The sequence below is a fragment of the Chiloscyllium punctatum genome, chromosome 5 (genome assembly GCF_047496795.1).
Source record: "Chiloscyllium punctatum isolate Juve2018m chromosome 5, sChiPun1.3, whole genome shotgun sequence".
Taxonomy (NCBI): domain Eukaryota; kingdom Metazoa; phylum Chordata; class Chondrichthyes; order Orectolobiformes; family Hemiscylliidae; genus Chiloscyllium; species Chiloscyllium punctatum.
Window position 1 is genome coordinate 32,644,623 of NC_092743.1, and position 24,483 is coordinate 32,669,105.

Genomic DNA, 24,483 nt, shown 5'->3' on the forward strand with positions numbered 1-24,483 from the left:
AGGCCAGGTAAATTGGCCATGCTAAATTGCCCATAGTGTTAGGTGCATTAGTCAGGGGTAAAGGTTGAGTAGGGGAATGGGCGTGGGTGGGTTATTCTCTGGAAGGTCATTGTGGACTTGTTGAGCTGAAGGGCCTGTTTCCATAGTGTAGGGAATCTAATCTAAAAACTCTATGGATAACACTGAGCATCTCATGTACTAATCAAAAATTCTCTGATCTCTGGTGGTTGCGTGCTTTTCATGAACATTATCGCAGATAAGGTGGAGCACCTTAATGAAAATTCACCTTATGCATCCGTATCTTCAGTCACATTCCTCAGCTCCACGGGGCATTCTTCAGTAGAAACTCAGAGCCTTGACCTAAAGATCCTTGTTGTGCTTCTCTGTCTGTAAAGCACCACTGCCTCTCTGTGTATTGATTGCCCGAAAGTATAGAAAGAATTCTAAACAAAATCATGCCAGATCGTTGTACAAACTTTGCGTAGTGTGAATTCCAAACAATTGTTGTCTCCGTAAAAGAAAGACTTGAAAGAATTGTATATGATGAGTATCTCTCACAACCGCAGAACACCTCAAGCTACTTTACTGCCTATTAAGTACCTCTGAAGTGTAGTCTCTGTGGCAATGTAGGAATGCTTCATTTTGTTTATTGATTCAATCTGCTTACCTTCTGATCGTATTGCAGAAACTTTTGGAAGTCGTACAGTGTAACTTGACACAGCTCAGGCCTTTCGACATTCCTGCATGCAACAAAATAATATTTGGAAGCAAAATATTTAATCATGGACCTGATAATTTAATGAGCTTCGGATCTTTGCTTCTACTGACAAATGGTTTTGGTGCAAGTGCAGTGAATGTTGCAGATGAGACCTGGAACTGAATTCCACATTATCACTAAACATTATGCTATGTTAATACATGTACTTTAAATGGATCAATGGAATTGGTGACATAATTGTGATACTTCTGTGTTGCAGTGCAATATCTATACCTCAGAACAACGAAGGAATGATAAACTGAAAGAGTGCAGAAAGAATACTATGTTCTTGTATCTTTGTTGCCATTAGACTGGACTATTCCTGTACACTTTGACCGGCATCCCGTATTCTATTGTCCAAAAACTTGAGGTCATCCAAAGCATTGATGTTTGTATACTAATTTACACCAAATCTTGTACATCCACCACCCATGTTCTCTCTGACCTGCAGTTTTCCAATGTAAGCAGGACTTTGATTTTAAAATGTTTATTATTGTTTTCAAATCCCTCACACCTCCCCATCTTTGCAATCTGTTCTGGCCTTATAACCAAGATACACCGACTCTTCTAATTCTGGTTCCTTGTACATCATCAATTTTATGTAATGTTTCATTGCTGGCCATTCCTTCAGTTGATAAGGTTCACAGTTTAAAAATTTCCTGCCTAAAATTGCTTTGTCTCTTACTTTCTTTCTCCTTTAATTGGTTCCTTAAGAAACCTACTTCCTTACCTGCCCTGATAGCTCATGTCGTTTGATAAAACATATATGAAGCATATCGGCAGATCCTGATGCAATAGATGCACTATATAAATACATGTGGTCATTGTCAGCCTTTCTGGTAGCTTGGTAAAGTCATCCAATTAATTCCCTTCTTTCCCTATGTACTTGCAAGTGTTTTCCTTCAACCATTATTTCAATTCTTTTTAACTGTTATAATGCTTCCACCACCCAGTGCATTTCAGATCACAATAACTGTCTGCAAAAAAAAAAGGTTTCCTTCTGATCCCTCTAGTGTTTTTGCCTCAGGTTACTCACCCTTCTGCCACTGGAAATGTTTTCCATTTTTTAAATTCTATTTACTCTTCAGCACCCTCTCCAAAACCTTGACACCTTTCCTAAAATGTGAAACCAAAATTAAGTGCAATGCTCCACCTGAAGCCTATCCAGTGTCTACAAAGATTTAACGTCATCATGTTCTATAATGTTAAATAAACATTCTGAAGAAGGGTTACTCGGACCTGAAACATTAACTCTGCTTTCTCTCCACAGATGTTGCCAGACCTGCTGAGTTTTTCCAGCATTTCCTTTCTCTTTCTTTAAAGGGTTATCATTATATCCTCACTTTTGTACTATATGCCTCTGCCAACAAAGCCAAGAGAATCTGATGCACTTTATTTGCTTTTTGAGCATCTGTCTCAACTTGTCCTGCCACTTTCAAAGATTTATGCACATGCACACTAGGTCATTCTGTTCCTGCATCTCTTTAAAATTGCACAATTTATTTTATGTCACTTCTCCTTATTCTTCCCAGCAAATGTGTCACTTTACACTTCAGTTACTATGTTCCTGCCCACTTCTTCAATCTGTCTGTGTTCCCCTGCTGTCTGTTATCAATGTTGCAAAACCTAAAATTCCAACAGTGAGAAAGGAAGTAGGTGAAAAGCCACTTCAGATATGGGAAAGAAAATTCCTGCATTTATACAGCTCTTTTCATGCTTGGAGGCATCGGGAAGTCTTTTACAGTCGGTGAAGAGTAATGTCTGTTGTGATGTAGGAAGTATAGCAACAGCACTAAGGTGATGACCAGATAATCCATTTTAAGTACACTGACAGAAAAATATTTCCTGAAATACCAGGGAGAACCTGCAAAACAGGGCTGTAGAGTGGTTTGCATCAATCTGAGAGGAAAAATGGGCCTGCTTTTTTATATATATTTGTTCACGTGAAGGCCACTAATTATTGCCAATCCCCAATTGCCCTTGAGAAGGTGGCATTGACCACTTAATGACTCATTGAAAAAATAACGTGGTAAAAACAATGACAGCAGATGCTGGAAACCAGATTCTGGATTAGTGGTGCTGGAAAAGCACAGCAGTTCAGGCAGCATCCAAGTAGCTTCAAAATCGACGTTTCGGGCAAAAGCCCTTCATCAGGAATAAAGGCAGTGAGCCTGAAGCGTGGAGAGATAAGCTAGAGGAGGGTGGGGGGTGGGGAGAAAGTAGCATAGAGTACAATGGGTGAGTGGGGGAGGGGATGAAGGTGATAGGTCAAGGAGGAGAGGGTGGAGTGGATAGGTGGAAAAGAAGATAGGCAGGTAGGACAAGTTCAGACAAGTCAAGGGGACAGTTACTGAGCTGGAAGTTTAGAACTAGGGTGAGGTGGGGGAAGGGGAAATGAGGAAACTGGTGTTCTTCCTCCAGGCGTCTGGTGGTGAGGGAGCAGCGGTGAAGGAGGCCCAGGACCTCCATGTCCTCGGCAGAGTGGGAGGGGGAGTTGAAATGTTGGGCCACGGGGCGGTGTGGTTGATTGGTGCGGGTGTCCCGGAGATGTTCCCTAAAGCGCTCTGCTAGGAGGCGCCCAGTCTCCCCAATGTAGAGGAGACCGCATCGGGAGCAATGGATACAATAAATGATATTAGTGGATGTGCAAGTAAAACTTTGATGGATGTGGAAGGCTCCTTTAGGGCCTTGGATAGAGGTGAGGGAGGAGGTGTGGGCACAGGTTTTACAGTTCCTGCAATGGCAGGGGAAAGTGCCAGGATTGGAGGGTGGGTTGTCTGGGGGCGTGGACCTGACCAGGTAGTCGCGGAGGGAACGGTCTTTGCGGAAGGCGGAAAGGGGTGGGAAGGGAAATATATCCCTGGTGGTGGGGTCTGTTTGGAGGTGGCGGAAATGTCGGCGGATGATTTGGTTTATGCAAAGGTTGGTAGGGTGGAAGGTGAGCACCAGGGGCGTTCTGTCCTTGTTACGGTTGGAGGGGTGGGGTCTGAGGGCGGAGGTGCGGGATGTGGACGATATGCATTGGAGGGCATCTTTAACCACGTGGGAAGGGAAATTGCGGTCTCTAAAGAAGGAGGCCATCTGGTGTGTTCTGTGGTGGAACTGGTCCTCCTGGGAGCAGATCCGGCAGAGGTGGAGGAATTGGGAATATGGGATGGCATTTTTGCAAGAGGTAGGATGGGAAGAGGTGTAATCCAGGTAGCTGTGGGAGTCGGTGGGTTTGTAAAAAATGTCAGTGTCAAGTCGGTCGTCATTAATGGAGATGGAGAGGTCCAGGAAGGGGAGGGAGGTGTCAGAGATGGTCCAGGTAAATTTAAGGTCAGGGTGGAATATGTTGGTGAAGTTGATGAATTGCTCAACCTCCTCGTGGGAGCACGAGGTGGCGCCAATGCAGTCATCAATGTAGCGGAGGAAGAGGTGGGGAGTGGTGCCGGTGTAATTACGGAAGATCAACTGCTCTACGTTGGCTTTATTCCTGATGAAGGGCTTTTGCCCAAAACGTCGATTTCGAAGCTACTTGGATGCTGCCTGAACTGCTGTGCTCTTCCAGCACCACAATCCAGAATCATTGAAAAAATAACCTCTCCATGATTGCTATATACTCTCAGCCTGAAATGCTAACATAGATCTTGTGCTTATACTTCTCGGAGTGGACTTCAAACCCACAATCTTCAGACTGAGAGAAGGCTAGCAATGTTTTGGGTTTTTTGGTTTTCAAACAACTGAACAGTTAGAGAATTCATCTCTCAACTCTTCTGGCAAAATTAATTTAATGTCTTATGACTAAAGTTGTATAACAGCTAGCATTATCGCCATTGGAATTTGTATTTTAAAATAGAAGCAGAGGGAGTTTGGTCAGTTCTGTGAAGGTTTCATTGTAAAAAAACACTCATAATGTCATTCTAAAAAAGCATGTCACTATAATCACGGTAGGAATTCTGCAATGTTGGTAAGGTGGTGAGTTTATGACAGGTAGAGTAAATGAAAATAATGTCATTAGTGTTGTTTTGGCTTCAGACAAAAGAGGCAACTATTATTAGTGATCTGTTCAGAAGAAGCCAGAGAATAGTTCTGCTCAGGGTAAGAAGTAACGTAGGCAGAAGTGTCTGCTCAGCTGTGGAGTTTCAAAACTGGGAGAGCATGTATAAAAGTCTTCAAGTTGTTAGAAATAATAAAAAGTTTAGGCCCTCAGGCTTAGAAACACATTATATAATTGCCCCACAGTCAATGGAAAAGAAATTATAGAATCCCCACAGTGTGGAAGCAGGCCATTTAGTACATTGAATCCATACTGACCCTCCAAAGAGCATCTCATCTACAACCAGCCTCCTGCCCTATCCCTGTTACCCTGCATTCCCCATGACTAGCTATCTCTCCATGCTTCAGGCTCACTGCCTTTATTCCTGATGAAGGGCTTTTGCCCGAAATGTCGATTTCGCTGCTCATTGGATGCTGCCTGAACTGCTGTGCTCTTCCAGCACCACTAATCCAGTATTCCCCATGACTAATCCACCTCGACTGTACATCCCTGGACAATTTAGCATTGCCAATACACCTAACCTGCACAACTTTGGTCTGTGGGAAGAAACCAGGGCACCTGGATGAAACCCATGTAGACACAGGGAAAATGAGCAAACTCCACACAGAAAGTTGCCTGAACGTGGAATGAAACTTAAGTCCCTGGTGCTGTGAGGCAGCAGTGCTAACCCCTCAGCCTCTGTGCTGCCCCAATGAAGAGGTCAGTTAAGTCAAAACTTAAGAATTGAGATAGGAGTACAATTTTTTTGCTTTTGAGTCTGTCTAATGGACAGTTTGTTACTTAGTTTATTATAAACAGACCTTGGATAAGGTTGTCTAGTCATTATAGTTCCAGTTGAAATACCCCAAATTGCTAAGCTCCTGTGTTAGGAAGGATGGATTGGCTTCTTTATTCAGATGCTGCTTTGATTGGTCACAACAAAGTTAATTTTTTAAAAAATCTCTTCGTCCTTCTCCCAGACCAAATGATTCCATATCTTAAAAGGAATCAATTTGATCAGACTTTCTTGAGTTAAAAAAGATTGAATTTATTAGCTATTAATTACAAGAAGAAATGGGAATGTAATATACATACACACGGATTAGAAACTAGAAGTGAGTCCAAAAAAAGATACAAGTTAAAAGGGTCATCCTTTGAATCTTTCATGAAAAGCAGATAGTTAAACATTGCAGCTATTAGGTGACTATTAGGAATAGCATTGACATTGATAGTTGAACAATTGATTTTAAAATTCATGGTTTTGCAGATTAATTGAAATTCTTTTGACCTGGTTCCTTTCAACAGTGGCTAGTTGGCAGCACTAGGAGTGAGAGAGAATATTTTTTTCCCTTCCCTTAATGGATGTTCCAAGCTGTGACCTTCACAGCACACTAGTCCCCAGACCAGGAAAAAAGGCAACTAACACAACAGTGATTTTGGGTATCTCTAAAGGGTAAACACAAATATGTTTACAGGAGAGAGCATCCTGCTGAGAGAGGCTGGGTAAACAGCCTCTTATTATTTTTTTTTCCCTTTTGCGCATTCTGCTTGAAGATTCCCTGACTATGTCCAGATGCGACATTCCATATGTCCACCAAAGGACTCTGTAGACCATCATGAATGTTCATCCACAATCTCTTTGTTTTTAGTTGAACCTGTACTCTTTTAAAGAAAAACATATGCTAGAAATAATATTTGAATGAGTCCCTAGGTGATCCAGGGCTATGATCTACAATTACGACACTGTGTTTACCTGGTTTTCTTACATGCATCCCAAGCTGCTATCAGAGTGATCAGAGTGGGGAACACTCACATCACTACATCGGGGTTGCTGATTGCATCTAAAGCACCTGTACTCCTAGGTGCACTGAAATGAATTAATTCAGTTGTCATGATCCTAGTTGATGGTAATACTGGACAAGTCCGATCCCAGAGTGATATCTGGCTTGATAGACCATAAGTTTTACTTTACAATTTAGTTACCATGTTGTTAAGTCACTGAACATGTTCACAAGGGGCTGCCACTGTATTTTTCACAAAAGAACATGGAAGTTTCTTAGAAATATGAGGAAAAGTCACTAACGATATTTACCATATAAGAATTATTTGAAACAGTCTTATTGCAAATTTCAGAGATAAAGGTTAAATCATTTCACCTTCAACCTGACAAATACCTAAATCTCAGTGAAGGGTCACCTTGTTTCCGCATTAAGGTTCAGAAACGTGGAAGAAGAGTCATATCAGACTAAAAACATTAATTCTGTTTCTCTCGCCATGGATGCTGCCAGACCTGCTGAGCTTTACCAGTATTCTTTATTATTATTCCACACTGAGGTTCCCTGTTCAGTGGGCAGAGCTGTGTTTGGTTTCTTTTTGGAAAATTTCTGCACTCAGTTGATGCTACTTCTTTAGTTAGTGTTTCTTCCTGAGACTGTTCAACAAACTACTGACACAACTAATTTATTTCTTAATAAATTCTTTAAACTCATTTTCCATTACCTTCTATTTCTGTAACAGACACACACTCACAATGGTTTAGACATTGCTAAACTGCTCAATTAATGTTACAGACATTTTTTCCTGAATGACTAGCCTCTCTCTGCAAGAAATCTGTATACCTTCTGGATAGTTCTGCTTTTAATATAAATTATTTTTGTCTCTGTCTCCCTGTGTCATAAAACACCATGTTGCTCAGGACTCATTTTTTTCTCTCTCCCATTTATAAGGCACTGATTTAATCACCTCAGGGTTTTGAAAGCCCCACTGAAGTGCACATGAGTGATCCCAGCTCCACTCACAGACCCCAAAATTTAAACTGAAACAGCATCTCCCCTTCTTAACACAGACAGTATAGATGTACGAATCAAAGTTAAAGCTATGAGTGATTCTATCCACTTTAGAATGGAAGTTCCAAAATATTAATAATATGTGATGAGCCCACACAGTACAGACCAAGTATCAAATCTTAGAGCAGATAGTTACTCAACTCTGTTCAAAAGGGGCTGCTTTTACAAGCCTTGAATTAAATGTCTCAGCACAATGGTGACTGTACAGAATTTTACAGATCCACACAAGTTATAGGAAAGGTATTATTAAGCTAGAGAAAGCTCATAAGAGACATGCCAGGATGTTACTGGGTGTGGAAGATTTAGTTATAAAGAAAGGCTGGATAGGCTGGGACATTTTCCACTGGAGCATAGGATATTGAGAGGTGATCTTACAGAGATTATAAAATCATGAGGGGAATAGATAGGGTTAATGGTAGATGTCTCTTCCTTACAATGATCAAGACTAGGGGGGCATGCTCTTAAGATGAGAGGAGAGAGATTTTAAAAAGATATGAGGGGCAACTTGTTTACACAGAGAGTGATTTGCGTGTGGAATGAGCCTTTTGAAAGCGGTGGATGTGGGTACAATTATAATGATTAAAAGACATTTCAATAGATACATGAATGGGAAAGATTTGGAAGGATATGGGCCAGGAGCAGGCAAGCGGAACTAGTTTGGGATTATGTCCAGCATGGACTGATTAAATCGAACGGCCTGTTTCCATGCTGTATGACTCTATGACTCTATAAGTGTTTTTTTCCAATGGGGGGTAAGGAGCCTGTAAAATTTCCCATATGGCCTAGCTGACACTTACCCTCCCGTCTGAACTTGTCTGCAATGTCACAGGGGAAGCAAGAAGGGCTGAGGGCAAACCGTCCACTCTCACATAAATTATTCATTAATTTCAGGGTTGCTCTCTGCTCCAGCTGTAACTTTGAGACCAGCGGGAGGGAATCAGTCAGTGAGGGAGGGGAGCCTGGCAAGTTATCCTGCTAGGGTGAGACAGGGAGAAGGGGGTGCTTTCATCACTACTCCCCTCTCAAACGTGGACCCCTCCCTTGAAGGAATGAACTTCTCCTACCTAAACCAGACAGGTTGACTCTTGCTCAAACTGGAAGCTACATACAATAATACACAAGGCGATGTTCTTTGCAGACAGAAAGAACAGGTTTAAGCAGAATGAAATAGGTGACAGCCATTCTCTGATCCTTTCCTCAGGACCATGACATGCCAAATCAGAGTCACTCTGTCTGGTTTAAATTTAAACAAAGCTTGGCAGTTAATTTTCGATCATCACCTGACTGATGCATTCTCCATGGCAACACCTCTACCAGTCAGAATCCATTTGCTAATTAATCAGCTCTCTTTCTCATATAGTTTGCCTTTATATTGGTATTCTTGTAAATATCTTGACAAAAATAAGAGAAAAGATTCAACAACTTGTGGATTGGAAATTTCTAACTAACTGTTTTACTGTATAACCCTAGCAGTCAATGGTCAGTACTAAGTTTTAATAGCACAGTTTTAGAATAAAGAATGTATTTTTTTCCAAGAATGACGAGTAGAAAGAGGTGGAATTGAAATTCTCCCATCAGTGAAAAAAAATTACAAGGATGGCTCCAAATATGAGAAACTTCAGTGATGAAAATAGATTGAAGAAGATGGGGCTGTTCTACTCGGAAAGAAGGATGCTGAGATGAGATTTGAAAGAAATTTTCAGAATCATGAATGAGCTGAATAAAGTTGATATGGAGAAGGTGGTCGCACTCACAATTGAAAAATGAACAAGAGGACATAGATTTAAAGTGATTGCAGATGAAATGATGATGTTGCGAGGAAAGACATTTTTCACACAGTGAGTAGTTAAGATATGGAGTGCACTGCCTGGAAATGTGGTGGAGGCAAGTTCTATTGAGGCACTCAAGATGGTCATTTGGATAGAAATAATGTGCAAAAATATGGGGTAAAGGCAAGAGACTGGCACTAGCTAATAGAACCAGTGCAGGTGCAATGGGCCAAATGACCTCCTTTGTGTCATGCAGAGACTGTGATTCTGTGATCATTTGAAGTGGGCATAGAAGTGAGTGATAAGATTAAACCTAGACTAAACCTAACACTCTTGCTTATCAGTCAGAAATATTTGTACTTTCAAATAGTAAAAGTTGTTTAAAGGTATGACAGACTGACTGGTCTCCTTCTGTGCCGAGTACATCCACGATCCACAGATGCTACAGTTCTCAATTGCCTGGATCATCTGCATTGATGTTTCATATAATATGTTCCCAGGAAAATCAATACATTCAGTAAAAAAGAAAACAATAAAGTTGGCCAGCTGAAAATTAAACCTGATTATTTTCAAAAAGAGCTCAAAATTAGATGTTCAGAGGGTGATTGTGTCAAAAGTTCATTTTTAAATAGTGTAAGGGCAATGGTCAAAACTATTTTTAAAAAATCAGAACAAATTCAAACCAATGAGAAGCTCCTTACCTCAGAGGAAAAGACAGCTCCAACTGCTCTATTATCTGTACACATAAAAGGAAAAGGTTGCATCATCAGAGACTGACCAGCACTTAGCAATTAGTTACATTGTGCAGTGTAATTGAGAGATTCACATGGTTTATTTATTGAACAGCCACTGAATATCTGAGAGAGGTGAATATGGACAGAGTCTAATTAATATGATCAGCTGACATCTGCGTAGAAGTAATGGATTACAAAGAGTAATCGAGAGGATATAACATAAGTGAAAGAGGGCAGATTTGTTTCAGTATATCAACCTAAGCCATTTTAACAATAGGTACATAGGAACCGGAGAGATTCCGTCCATATATATTATAAAATATTACATTAAATGTATGCATTAAATGACCTTGTACACATAACATGGAGATTTCTTATGCAGCACATGTTATCAAGGAATAGGGATCATTGATATTCCAGGGAATAATGGATCCTGTGGTTACAGTGCACAACAAATGCTGTGTATGTTATAGCAAATGCATATGTTATATGGAAATAGCAAGAAATAGCATCCTGCATATGGGCTTGAAAATAACTAACCATGGGCACATTTTAAGGTTAGAGAAAGGGCAACAAGGATTCACTCAATGTGCTTGAAATCAGTCCAATGCTCAAAGTTAATACTCACTGATTTTTGTGCATCAAACAACAGGTTTCTGTAGAAAAGAACGAATTGTGCATAGTTCATGTCCATCCTTGTGTCCACTTCCTGTCAGAGAGATGAAGAAAGCATAGGTTCTATGAATTCACAGCCTCTGTACACATTTAATGGCTGAAGGTGCTTTGTGCTACAATATCAGAAAAGACTGTATGTGATTTAGCCAATCCAGTTCATCCCTTCCCTATAAGCCAAGTGCATATTGCTCTGTCATAATCCTCTGAATTTATTAAATCTATCTGGGTGAGTAACGACCTGGTATGGCAACTACTCTGTCCAGGAACATAAATAACTTCAAGTTTGTGTGCACAGCCCAGACCATCATATGGACTCCATTTATATTTCTCGTTGCTGCAGAAAGTCTGCCAATGCCATTAAAGAACCCTCCCACCATGGTTATGCTCTCTTTCAAGCACTTCCATCATGCAGAAGATACAGACACTTGAACACACGCACCAACAGGTTCAAGAACAGCTTCTTCCCTGCTGTTATTTGACTACTGAATGGACTTTCTAACTTCAAATAATGTTGACCTTGTTAATGTTGATCTTGCAGTGTAACCTGTATGCCTCACTCTGTGTATGCACCTTATAATCTGTACGTTCTTACTTGCTATGATCTGGCTGTACAGCTTACAAAGTTTTTCACTGTACTGAGGTGAACATGACTACAATAAAACAAATCAAATCAAATCACTTTTGAATGGGGGATCCAAGATGGCAGCGACCCAGCAAGTCTGAGTCTACAGTGCTCCTCCCAAGACTTAGGTAAAGTGGGTCACCCACCCCCACCACACTCACCAAATCATTTAAAATAACTGTTTAATTTAATTAGTTGATCATTGTTGAATTTAAACAATTTAATCTTCAGCAAAAATGACTAAAGGGAAGGGAGCCCGCAGCTCTCAGCAAGCAGGAACACACCCCCCCCCCCCACCCTCTCCAGCTGCAGCAGAGGCGTCCACAGCCGCCCCGGGGGACTTACCTACGGTGGCGAGCCTCGTGGAAATGATCTCTAAACTCGATGTGAAGATCGACGTTTCATTGAAGAATCCCGAAATCGATGGGACTCACTCTCGGCCGCGCTGCAAAAGCACGACCGAGACATTAAAGAAATCGAGTGCCGAGTCAGAGGGGCGGAGCTAAAGGCCGCGACCTCCGAAACTACAGCGCAATCGGCCATGGATCAGGTCCGGACTCTCGAACAGCGAGTCCGGACCTTAGAGAATCATATTGACGATCTCGATAATTGAGGTCGTCGAAAAAATATTCGTTTGCTGGGCCTTCCCGAATGGGAAGTGGAAGACCAGCTTACAATGTTTCTCGAGTAGTGGCTGCCACAGCTTTTAAATTTGGAAGCTGGATCAGGCCAGGTAAGGGTGGAATGGGCCTACCGGGTTGCAATACGCAGGCCCGGCTCAAACTAGCACCCTCGGCCGGTCCTGTTCCGGCTGCAGAGCTATAGGGAGAGGCAGATACTCCTAGAAGCCTCTAGAAATCTTGGAAAAGATTCCCAAGCCATGATCTACAAAGGATCCAAGATCATGTTATTCCAGGACTTTTCCCCAGCTCTGGTCCGTAAGAGGAAGGCATTCGATGAGGCGAAGAAGTGTTTAAGGGACTTAAATATTCAATACTCCTTACGCTACCCAGCGACGCTACGCTTTAACCATGAAGGATCCGTGTATAACTTCGGATCGCCAGAAAAGGCTAAGGAATTTTTGGACTCTCATAGATAAATTGTAAGAGACAATGGATGTTGGTTTGCCTTTCTCCCAGTTTACATCCCCCCTTTTTTTCTTTTTTCTTACCCTACTGTTTAATATTATCTTGGGGGGTGGGAAGAGGGATTTATTTATTTGTTCTCTATTTAACTATGTATGTATGTGTGTATGGATATATATATGTGTGTATGTATGTATATATATATATATATGTATATATATAAGCCGGAGGGTTTAGTTAATGTTGGTGGGGGGAGGTGGTTACCTTATTCTATTTTACCTCTGTCTCTAGGAGCAGGGTTGTTTTTCCCTTGCTATTTTGTATTATTATATTTAATTATTATTTGCTGAGGTTGTAATTTTATAGTTATATATGTTTATACATGGTATTAACATTACCAAATATATCCAGGTGTGGGTGGGGGGTGGGGGTGGGGGTAGGGTGCTCACTGTTAACTCTAGCTTTGTATTATATCTGAATTCTCCTCATTCTATTGAGGAGCGCCTGGGTCAAGGGTGGGGCATTGGTTGGGAGAGGATACGATGGACCTTTGGAAAGGAAGTCAGACCCCCTGGGAACAAGGGGGAAAATCTCCGTTTAAATACGTTTTATACGTTTTATATTTTTTTTATTATTTAGAAATAGTTTTTTGTTATACTGTAGTGAGTGTATTAGAGAGCCTTTATTTTTGTGAATTTTATATGCTCAATGCTCGGGATGTTCTGGATAGGGTGTCCCCTCCCGAGGGGTCTCGGATTTGCCTGGATGATTATGGTTGATCAAACGGTTAAGTGGTGCACCTGGAATGTTAAGGGGAGTAATTCGCCAGTCAAAACGAAGAAAATATTATCAAATCTTAAGAAGGAAAGAGTTGATATAGCTCTCCTACAGGAGACACATCTGTCGGATAAAGAACACTTGAAATTACGACAGGGTGGATTTGATCAGGCCTTTTTTTCTTCTTTTAGCTCAAAAAGTAGGGGAGTTGTTATTCTTATCCAGAAGAATTTCCCTTTCAAAATCCTAAATCAGATAAAAGATGAATCTGGACAATATATTCTGATTAAAGCTACTTATAAATGGAGAAGAATATGGGATTTTAAATTTGTACTGCTCCCCCGGCACACCCCTTTAAATTTATAACGGAAGCCTTCTCAAAATTGATGGCTCTTGGTGCCCGTGATACAATTATAGGGGGAGACTTTAATTGTATTATGGATCCGGAAAGGATTCCCAAGAGCACTGCAGGAGTATCTCCCAGATCTAGACAATTGGTGGATCTGAACAAAGAATTAGGGTTAATAGATGTATGGAGATGTCTTCATCCACAGGACAGAGATTTTTCTTTTTACTCCAATCCACATAAATGCCATACCAGAACTGATATGTTCTTTGCTCCCTCGATTTTTTTAAATTCCATATCATCCTGTAAAATAGGTAGTATAGTAATTTCTGACCATGCTGCTGTATATATGGAAACTAAGGCGAGGAACAATGAGACATCCCCTCGGCATTGGCATATGGACCCCTTCCTAATGAAAGACAGTAAATTTGTAAAGTACTTTTCTCGAGAATTTAAAACTTTTTTAGAAATTAATTTAGGTACGGCTAGCAACCCATCAATGATGTGGGAGACCATCAAAGCTTATGTGCGAGGTTTGATCATCTCCTAAACAGCGACCCAGAAAAAATTAAAGGGAGAACAACAGCGTCTGCTCGAAGCTCACTTAAAAGCAGCTGAAACAGCATACGCTGATAGACCTTCTATTGTCAAATTGCAAAGGATTACGGCCCTTAGAACAGCTCTAAACACTACGCTTACCCAAACGGCTAAGCAGGAAATATTATTTGCAAAACAAAGGTTATATGAATTTGGCGACAAACCTGATAGATACTTAGCATTTTGTGCAAAGAAAAAAAGGCCCCTCAAACTATCACGTCTATCAAGGAAAGTACGGGTATTTTGACTCATGATCATAAAAAGATTAATGCAATCTTTAGAAAATTTTATTCTGATTTATATAAATCACAGGATTGTGAAGACAGGACTAGGAGGATGCAATCATTTTTTAAAAATTTGACCTTTCTGGGCCTAATTCCGGAATAGGTATCGGTCTTAAATGCTCCCCTAACAGTCCAAGAAATACTTGACTCAATCAGGCTACTTCAGAGCGGTAAGGCACCTGGCCCAGATGGTTTTCAAGCTGAATTCTATAAAGAATTTACAGAAATATTGGCTGGTCCACTTATGGACATGTATAACTATGCATATAGTCAGGGCTGTCTCCTGCCTTCGCTGAAAGAGGCAAATATCTCTCTTATCCTTAAAAAAGGAAAGGATCCCGAAGATTGTACGTCATACAGACCAATATCCTTGCTAAATGTAGATTTTAAAATCCTTTCTAAAATGTTAGCATTGAGACTAGAAAGGGTACTGCCATATATCATAAAGGAGGATCAGACGGGGTTTATTAAGGGCCGTAGATCATCCAATAATATTAGAAGGGTTTTGAATATGATTCAAGCCTGCCACCAGGGAAAGGAGTAGTAGTTTCATTAGACGCGGAAAAGGCATTTGATAGGGTTGAATGGTCATATTTGTTTTACACATTGGAAAGGTTTGGCATTGGAAAGGTGTTTACCAAATGGGTCTCAACATTGTATAGTGATCCCAAAGCAGTTGTGGTTACCAATGGATTAGGTTCAGATAGCTTCAGTGTGGGTAGGGGCTGCCGTCAGGGATGTCCTCTCTTGCCATTGTTATTTACGTTAATAATTGAGCCACTAGCAGAAGCCATACGAGCTGATCCTAATATAACAGCCCTGAGGATTGGTACAGGTAAACATAAAATTACCCTGTATGCAGATGATGTTCTTCTATTCCTCAGTAATCCTCTGATGTCCGTACCTCGCTTAATCGAAGTTATTAATACATTTAGCGCATTCTCAGGCTATAAAATTAATTTCTCAAAATCAGAGGCTATGCCAATGGATGGCCTTGCTATGATACCCCACTTAGTGGATGGATCTCATTTTCCCTTTTGTTGGTCCCTGGAGGGTTTCTTATATTTAGGCATTTTTATTACCCCAGTATTTGGTCAGTTATACAAGGCTAACTTTGTGCGCTTACTGGAAAGGATAAGGCAGGACCTCCAGTGATGGGGAGACCTTCCAATTTCCTGGCTGGGTAGAATAGCACTAATTAAAATGAATGTCCTGCTCCATCTCCTATACCCTATGAGAATGCTTCCGGTGATGCTGCCGAGGATGGCTCTACGTAAATTATATGGCTGGTTGGGTTCCTTTATCTGGAATCATAGACAGCCCCTCATTAAGCTGAAGAGGCTACAGCTTCCACAGGCAAGGGGAGGATTGGACTTCCCAGACTTTAGGAAATATCAGTTAAGTTCCTTATTAAGTTACATAGCTGATTGGGTCTTGTTTGATCCACAATCAATCTGGCTGGACATCGAGGCTTCTCAAGTAAGATGCCAACTTATTAACCTTTTATTTTCAGACAAGAGGAAAATCATTACAGATCACTGTCAAAACCCTATAATACTAAATACAATTAAAGCTTGGAATATAATGCGGCAAAATGAGGGCAATTCACATAAAACATCTCCCTATGCACCGATAGTGGGAGCATGGGGATTCCAACCAGGGTTTACAGACGCCACTTTTAAACTCTGGAGATCCAGGGGTATCTCATGTCTAGGGGACCTATTTAAAGATGGGATCTTGATGTCTTTTGAACAGCTGCATCAGAAATTCGGATTACCTAATAAAGACCTCTATCGATACTTCCAAATTCGAGACTATATACAGAAGAAGACTACGTTATTAGATAGTCTTTATAAATCAGATAGAGAATGTAGAGTACTGCGACCAATGGGGGTATCCTCCAGTACCATTTATCCTTTACTACATGATGAAGTATCGGGATATATGGACAATCTGCTTAAAACATGGGATCAGGAATTGGGACTAGAAATCTCTATAGAAACATGGAATGACATTTGGGAAAACACCAGAAGAATCACTATCTGTAACAGAACTCAGGCTATCCAGCTGAAGATACTTCATAGGGCCCATATAGCACCGGATCGATTGGCAAAATTTAAGGCAGGGGCATCTCCAATGTGTCCCAAATGTAAAATAGAGGTGGACACTCTTGTACATTGTCTATGGACCTGTGATAAGATTCGTAGATACTGGACTAAAGTAGCAAGTGCCCTGACAGAAATTTTAGGAACGGAAATTAAAGTGGACCCCGTATCTCTCCTTTTGGGCTTTTCGAACTTATCCTCCCTGGATATGCACGGGAAGAGACTATTTTCTATTCTCTCTTTCTGTGCAAGGAAAAATATTTTGGTAAACTGGGTGGCTGAGGGCCCCCCTGGACTTTCAAATTGGCACAGATTAATTATGGAATGTATTCCCCTTGACTTCCTTACAAATATGGTGCACCAAAAGACCGAATTATTTTATAAAATATGGCAGCCCTTCTTGAATTATATGAATACAGATATTTCGGCTATCCTAACAAGGGCTTTAATTTAATTGAGATTACGAACCTGGCTGGTCCGGGGCCCGTTTGTAGAGGAATCCCGCACGAATATGGGTTTTGTTACATTTGATGTTAACACATTCCGAGCATGTATCTCACTACTCAATTTCTATGTTATCCGCGGTTTTTTTTTCTTTCTCTTATTTGAATAATGTAAGAGACTTAAATATACGCTCTGGTTAGTTATAGGTTAGATTAGTAGTTAGTTGAGTTTTGTTTATTTTTCTCTGTATTTTTCTTTTGTTAAATTTTGGTTATTATATATTTAAGATTTAATTGTATATCAATGTTTGTACTTGAGAGTTTTATTTATTTTTGTAAACTTGTAAAAATGTTAAATTTCTAATAAAAATATCTATTAAAAAAATCACTTTTGAATAAAATTTCCAAAACATTATTTTGCTGATCCTAGCGTTTGTGTAGCAAATGCTCAAGGGTATCAATGTAGCATGATAACCTACATTATTGATCTGCAAGCAATTATGTCTTACACATGATATTCCCAAAACCCCAACTGGACCAGACCTATGGTGTTGCAGTGAATTTAATCTGTCTTTCCATGTGTTCTGATAACCTTAAATCTCTTTCAGATTGCCTTTAAAGAAATTAATTAACATTATCATCATTATAACAAAATGTCAACACAATATTGATATGATTTTAGCACAATGTCAACACCATATATTTTGCATCAATAGTATATTAATTTAGTTTCAGGATATCATTGGAACAGCATTGATGCAGCATCAACTGGTAACAATAGCACATCATTACCACATTACTAGTCCTGTTTTATTACAGCACTATCAAACAGTACTAAAAAGTACTAACACTCTCTGCATAGTATCAACACAGTATTAGTTTCATACTTCATTTTTATTTTTATTTCTTCACAGGGTATTAATTACCCATCCCTAATGATAGTGTTTTAGTGTAGTAGTTACATGGGTGCTAACAAAGCATTAGCATAATATTGATAATAGCACAATACTAGCATAAGTTTAGTCCAGTGTTAATCTAGTGCTATAAAAGTTAATTATAATTAACATATAACTGGCAGAGGGCTGCATCTCACTGCAGCAGAGTAAGTGAAAGGGTGAAATAGTTCCAACAAGCAGCGTATTTTACATAGTGTGGGAAGTATTACCAAAGGCAGAATGGGATCGTTACCTTTACAAGAGAAGTCTTGCCCTTCCAAACCTGCTGGCTAATCTGGCTGGAGGTTCCAGCAGTCCTGGTAACACCAAAAGCTCAGGAGTAAGGTGCTGCTGGTACTGCAAGCAGCCGTGAACATTACAGCAAGTTACATGTTAGATATTGGACAGGATAACATGCTACATTAAAGGATGATTTTTCAGCACCATAAACATGAAATGATTGAATGAAAAATGTCAAGTTGTTATCATCTCGCCAGACCATAAGGCTGCTCTCTAATTTGAGAGTGATGACTGGTGGCAATTTAACTAGCAGGCCACCACACTGCAGACTCAGCAAGCAGTTGACAAGGAAAGCCCTTCATTATAAGCTCAGCTAGTGCAGGGACTGAACCCACACTGTTGGCATGACACTGCTTTGCAAACCAACTACCTCGCCAACTCAGCTAAACCAATCCCCATGGAAAATGAATGGGTGTCAGCATTTCATGACTCACTTCCTAGAAATAAAAAAAATGTAAAAATTTTAAAAGTGAATCTACTAACAATTGTATTTGGCTCCTAGAAATACAAGTTATGTATAAAACCAGAGCTGTGGGCCCTTGCTTTTTTTATTTCCTCCTAACAGGTGCATATGAATTATCCCCTTCATGTGGGTAACTTAAGGTCAAAACTTAACACAGCATACTGCAATTATGTGGTTGTGTTATAGGACTGGTGTATTGTTTGCAAGTGTGGAATCAGCTTACAAAAGCACAGAAGAGAGTGCAAAGTCAAATCTATTAATGTCAAATTAGCTAATATAATCATTCTTCTAGAGTTACAATAAACCAATGATACCAAGGACATATCTCAAGAAGTAGCATCATCGCCAGGGCAATAGGAATCTGATTCCTCTCATACTACACTGGGGAAGTATAGGCCTTACATTATTGTGCTGTTAATGTTCCACTGAGTCAACACCCTGTCGGAATTATGGTTATTCCAAACCTGACGGTCTTTTCTCCCTTCTTTGAAAATATAAAATGCATCTCTGAGTTATTAGGATCCATATGAAAAACTTTGCAGCTGAAAGGACTTGTGATACATCACAACATGTTCTGTGCTTTCATTAATTAAAGATTATAATTGAGGGAGATCTATCTGACCTTTACAGTCATGAGGACACTACAGAATATTAATAACTTGATTGTGATCTTACCACAGAAAAAGTTCTGTGAAGAATGGATGAATTATATAATCTATTTTCATATTTACACTTGATCACCGGACATTCCAAAGCAAAAGTACCTTTCATACATGAATACATCAATCAATTTGCACATTGCAATTTCTCCACAAATTGTAAATGAATGAATGAATGACCAATTAATCTGTTTACTTTGAGGAGGTAATGATAGCCAAGGAGATCAGATTCTATTTTCTAAACCATTCTTATGGGATCTTTTCCAGCCTGCCCCACATCCCCTCCTAAGCAGATGAACTTTGACATAAAGTCATTAATATCTAACATTCAATTACAGTCTTTTGTTGTGAAGCTTCCAACATTCTGTGAAGATAACCCTTGCTAAACAGGCCAGAGCTGTCTTGTTCCAACTTTAAGACTTGTCTCTGAACACATGTTTTGGGTTCAAACGTTAGTTTGGCCATACATAGCCAAACATCTGATAGGCATAGGCCAAAAAGGAGGTGATGGTGCAGTGATAATGTCATTGGACTCAGTAATCCAGATCCACAGACTAATATTCTGGGGAAATAGATTTGAAGCAGATATAATACTTGAGGTCAGTTTAAAAGAAAATTATAAGTAAAAGCTAGTTAAATAATGTAATCATTGTCAATTGAAAATTCCATTTCGTTCGCGAATGTCTTTTAAGGAAGTAAATCGAACAAGATTCCAGACCCAAAGCAATGTGTTCTGCTGTTAGTAAACCAGATGGGCAACAAATGTTGGCCTTGCTAGTTACGCCCAGATCACACGACAGAATAAAACTAAATTCAAGACTGAGCAAATGTTGACTTTAATTTCAGGTAAAAAGTAAAAAAGTGTAGCACTGGAAACACTTTTTCCCTAAACATTGACTTGCATACTCCTTGGACATTGCCTGACCGGCTGTGCTTTTCCAGCGCCACACTTTTTGACTCTGATCTCCTGCATCTGCAGTCCTTACTTTCTCCTTTAGTTTCAGTTAAGCCTACTTTAAGGGATATACACATGAACTGGAGAAAATTAGGGGCAATAATAATGGGCATGGAATTGGCATTAATTGGAAAGTCTTTTCGATAAATTAATTCAGGCACAATGGGTGGAAGAGCCTCTTTCTGTGCTGTAAAACAATGTTGTTCTAAGGCCACAGTTCGCGTTGCTGTTGGAATGAAAATGTCATAGTTTTATAGACAATGTACTTAAGGAAAATGGAGGTGGTCTGATTTTCCTTGAGAGCTTCCTGATCTGTCAATGTTGGGCATTGCAGCAAGTCCTGGCATAGCCTCAGTCAAGGAATAATGTGATGGTGATTCTGAGAACCTTCTATTCTCAGTCATGGGATTCCTCAGAAAAATCGCAATATTGCAAATAGAACTCAAGAAAATCTTTCTACTTACCAACAGCCTGTCCCGCAAGAATCTCATGTTTGGGACTCTGTAGTTAACTTGAGGAAGCATGACCTTTAGATCCTTCACTGTGATACTGAAAAAGAAACATCAGTACACATAGTTAATAAGCACACAACACACTAGCATCACACAAATAGATAGCAGCCAGTGAAGGTAAAGGGAAGGTATAAATAAGTGAAAGACAGAAGGGTAAGGTGAATGGATGTCTGAGTTTAAAACAACATTAATGTGTACTTAAATGGGATAAAATTTCAGTTGCATTACACTGTAAACTTTTGCTATAAATTCTATGTCTTACAATCTTATCCTCCACAACTACCTGATGAAGGAGCAGTGCTCCAAAAGCTAGTGCTTCCAAATAAACCTGTTGGACTATAACCTGGTGTCGTGCGCTTTTTAATTGTGTACTTAAATAGCACAATTAGCACAGCAAAACACCCCAAGGCTCTCAACAGGTGAAATTAAACATTTGACCACAAGCCACATAAAGAGATATTAAAGCAGAGTAAAATGTAGACATTTGAGGGTACTTTAAAGGCCTTAAGCACTGAAGACCCAGCCATCAACGATAAGCTAGTTCAAATCAGGGAGGTGGAAAAGAACAGAATTGCAGGGTAGCACACAGGTTGTAGGGCTGGTGGAAATTACAGAGACAAAGAGGGCTGAGAGAACAGTAAGATTTTGAATTGAGGATGAAAGTTTTCAAATCAAGGTGTTAATGAACTGGGCAACATGGATGTCAAAAAGAATAGGGATGATAGATGAACAGGACTCAGTGCAATTTAGGGTACAGGAGGTAGAGGTTTGGATGACCTCAGGCTTATAGAGGGTAGGAATTAGAAAGATAGCTTGAAATACATTGGATTAGCAGGTTTTTCAGCAGCGGATGAGTTAATCAGAATAGAATTTAGTGTTCTTCTGTATCGCACTTTAGTGATGGTGCAAATATGCGATCAGAGTCTTACCTCAGTATCAAACACAGTACCAAGGTTGCAAGCAGTCTGGTTCAGTCTCAGAGAGAGAGAGAGAGAGAGAGAGAGAGAGAGAGAGCGAGAGAGAGACTTGAGTCAGTGCCTAAGGAACAGAGTTAGTGGCAGACAGCACTGAGAAGGGGTTTGAGGAGCATATCAGTATTTAGTCAAAACGAAATTCAGCACCTCTGGTACTGGATATTAGACAAGTAGTCAGGCACTGAAACAGAAGTGCATGGGTTGAGAGTTATTTGTGAGTATGTTCCATTTGGTCTGATGTTAAAATGGTGCCATTTTCATCAAATGGCAGTATATGGTTGAGAAATTAAAGGGGTCAACTAAGGGGGAACACTAGCGACAGAGGTCTGGAATTGGGAAGAAAGACTTGAGAAGCCATTGGAGGTTGAATCTCTGAAATGAGTCAAAGGGAGTAGGAAGGCAGGAGAGAAAGATAAAGGGTATGAATTGGTGAGAACCTGATGACAGAAAAGGGTTAATGGCTTGAGGATGCAATGGGAAAAAAAGGTGAGTGGGGACTAAACGAATAGCAGACAGTAGGAATGAATGAATGGTTTAAGATTTTAATGAGCGAAAGGCAGAGGTTAAAAATGAATGAACATCAACCGCATCATCTAGTTATCACTCTCAATCTGGTTTATGCACTTCACCTTTCAGATGCCTAAGGCTACAACTCCTGTTCTTCTACTTCTGGTTGAATTGCAAACTCTTGAATGAAGATAGAGTTATTGAGTCCTTTATTGGTCTGTTGTAATCATACCAGCCTCCACCACTTTCTCTGGCAGCTCATTCAATACGTGCAGCACTCTCTGTGTGACAGGTTGCCCCTTAGGTTCCTTTTAAATCTTTCCCCTCACACCTTAACCCTACGCCCTCTAGTTTTGGACTCCCCCAGCCCAGAGAAAAAAACCTTGTCTGTTTACCCTATCCATGCCCCTCATGATTTTATAAACCTTTCTAAGATTTCTTCAGAGATATTTCAGATATCTGCATGATACTCCAGTGAAAATAGCTCCAGCCTATTCAGCCTGTTCCTATAGCTCAAACCCTCCAACTCTGGCAATATCTTTGTAAATTTTTTTCTGAACCCCTTTTGTGTTTCACAGCCTCCCTTCTGTAGCAGGGAGACCAGAATTGTACCAATGACAGCAGCAAAGAGAAGAATATGCCAAAGAGTATCTGTACCAGAATACAACTCTATTTGGCTCCATTGCAAACCTCAGTGTTCTGATCCTGGGTTAGAGTAGTGCTGGAAAAGCACAGCAGAACAGCAGATCAGGCAGCATCCAAGGAGCAGGAAAATCGATGTTTCAATCAAAAGCCCTTCCTGATGAAGGGTGCGGCCTGACCTGCTGTGCTTTTCCAGTACCACTCTAATCTAGACTCTGATTTCCAGCATCTGCAGTCCTCACTTTTGCCCTGTTCTGATCCTGCCCCATTGAAGCTGAACTAACCCTTCATTAGGTCACAGAAAAAGTGTATCACTCACATTGAACAGTTTTGATGGCAAACAGTTTTCTCCAGCAGCTTAAATAGGCTATTTCCTGATTGAATACCTTGGTGAAATAAATTAAGACAATGTATGTTGGCCTCCTTTTATCTTATAGCTGCTGGACTGTAAAGACTATGTCAGTTATAGATCTTCCAGTTTGGAAACCACACTGGATCTGCAGCCTGACAAAGTCTTGAGCAAATACTGTACCCATGATGCTCAGTAGCGAGGTGCCTCAATGGTTGTAATCACCACTACTGTCACCTTTGTTCTTGTACAGAATCACAATCTTTGCATCAACATATCCTAAGATACTACCCTCTCTCTTCAGCAGTGACAGTCATGTTTATACAGAAGCTGGAGGAATGTTGGTTTCGCATAAGTGATGAGTTCTGGTGTTATAACATCAGTATGTGAAGTTTTGTCTGTGACAATTGAGTAAGTAGCTTTGCTAAGCTCATCCACTTTGAGTCTGATATCCAGCTCTGCTCTCACAGGCAGGTTTTCTAAGTCGTTTAGAGTTTCTGTGGTTAGCCTTCTTTCTCGAATACAACTCAAAGTCATGTTTCATCCATCTCTCCAAATGTTTATTGCACTCAACAATGATCTCCCTTTGTTTTCAATGTATATATTTTCTTTGCTAACCACCCTGTTGTTTTTTTTTATCCCTTCACACATTCTCCTACCACTTCCTGTGTTGAAAAACATCTGGATATTCTGGCAAGTTGATAACCCGTAGTAACTGGTGTAATGCCTAGCAGTCTGTTGGAATGTACTTTCAGCAACTCCTTGTGCGTGCAATACCTGCTCCTTCAGATCTTCTAGTAACTAATAACAGCAGATACAGAGCTTTATTTTTCTCCTGTGTTGTCTTATGCTTTAAACGAACACTGCTACCTACCCAGAATATCTCCAGCTATGTATGTAACTCCATTATTTGAGATTACACGTAAAAAGTTATCAAGTACAGCTCTCTAGTGTGATGTCTACATTTATCTCTTCACATGCTTATTCTAAATTGTTGCTTGCTCTCACTGATGTCAGCCATACAATAGGTTACATCATCAATGTTACAATCTCATTAAAGTCTGGTCCAATATAAATTCAGTTCTTTCCCATTAACAGAGGTATTGATTTTTCATGCCTTTAGTTTTAT

General features: G+C 40.1%; 1 protein-coding gene across 1 annotated transcript in view; it reads right to left on the reverse strand.

The window, feature by feature from the left end:
- Positions 1 to 24,483, reverse strand: part of LOC140476966 (1-phosphatidylinositol 4,5-bisphosphate phosphodiesterase gamma-1-like) — a 217,236-nt gene that overhangs the window by 79,118 nt on the left and 113,635 nt on the right. The window contains exons 5-8 of the mRNA XM_072570007.1: positions 20,835 to 20,919; positions 10,753 to 10,833; positions 10,092 to 10,126; positions 668 to 740 (exon numbers count right to left, since the gene is read on the reverse strand). Coding sequence (XP_072426108.1) covers positions 668 to 740; positions 10,092 to 10,126; positions 10,753 to 10,833; positions 20,835 to 20,919 — 274 coding nt within the window. The remainder of the gene's footprint in view (positions 1 to 667; positions 741 to 10,091; positions 10,127 to 10,752; positions 10,834 to 20,834; positions 20,920 to 24,483) is intronic.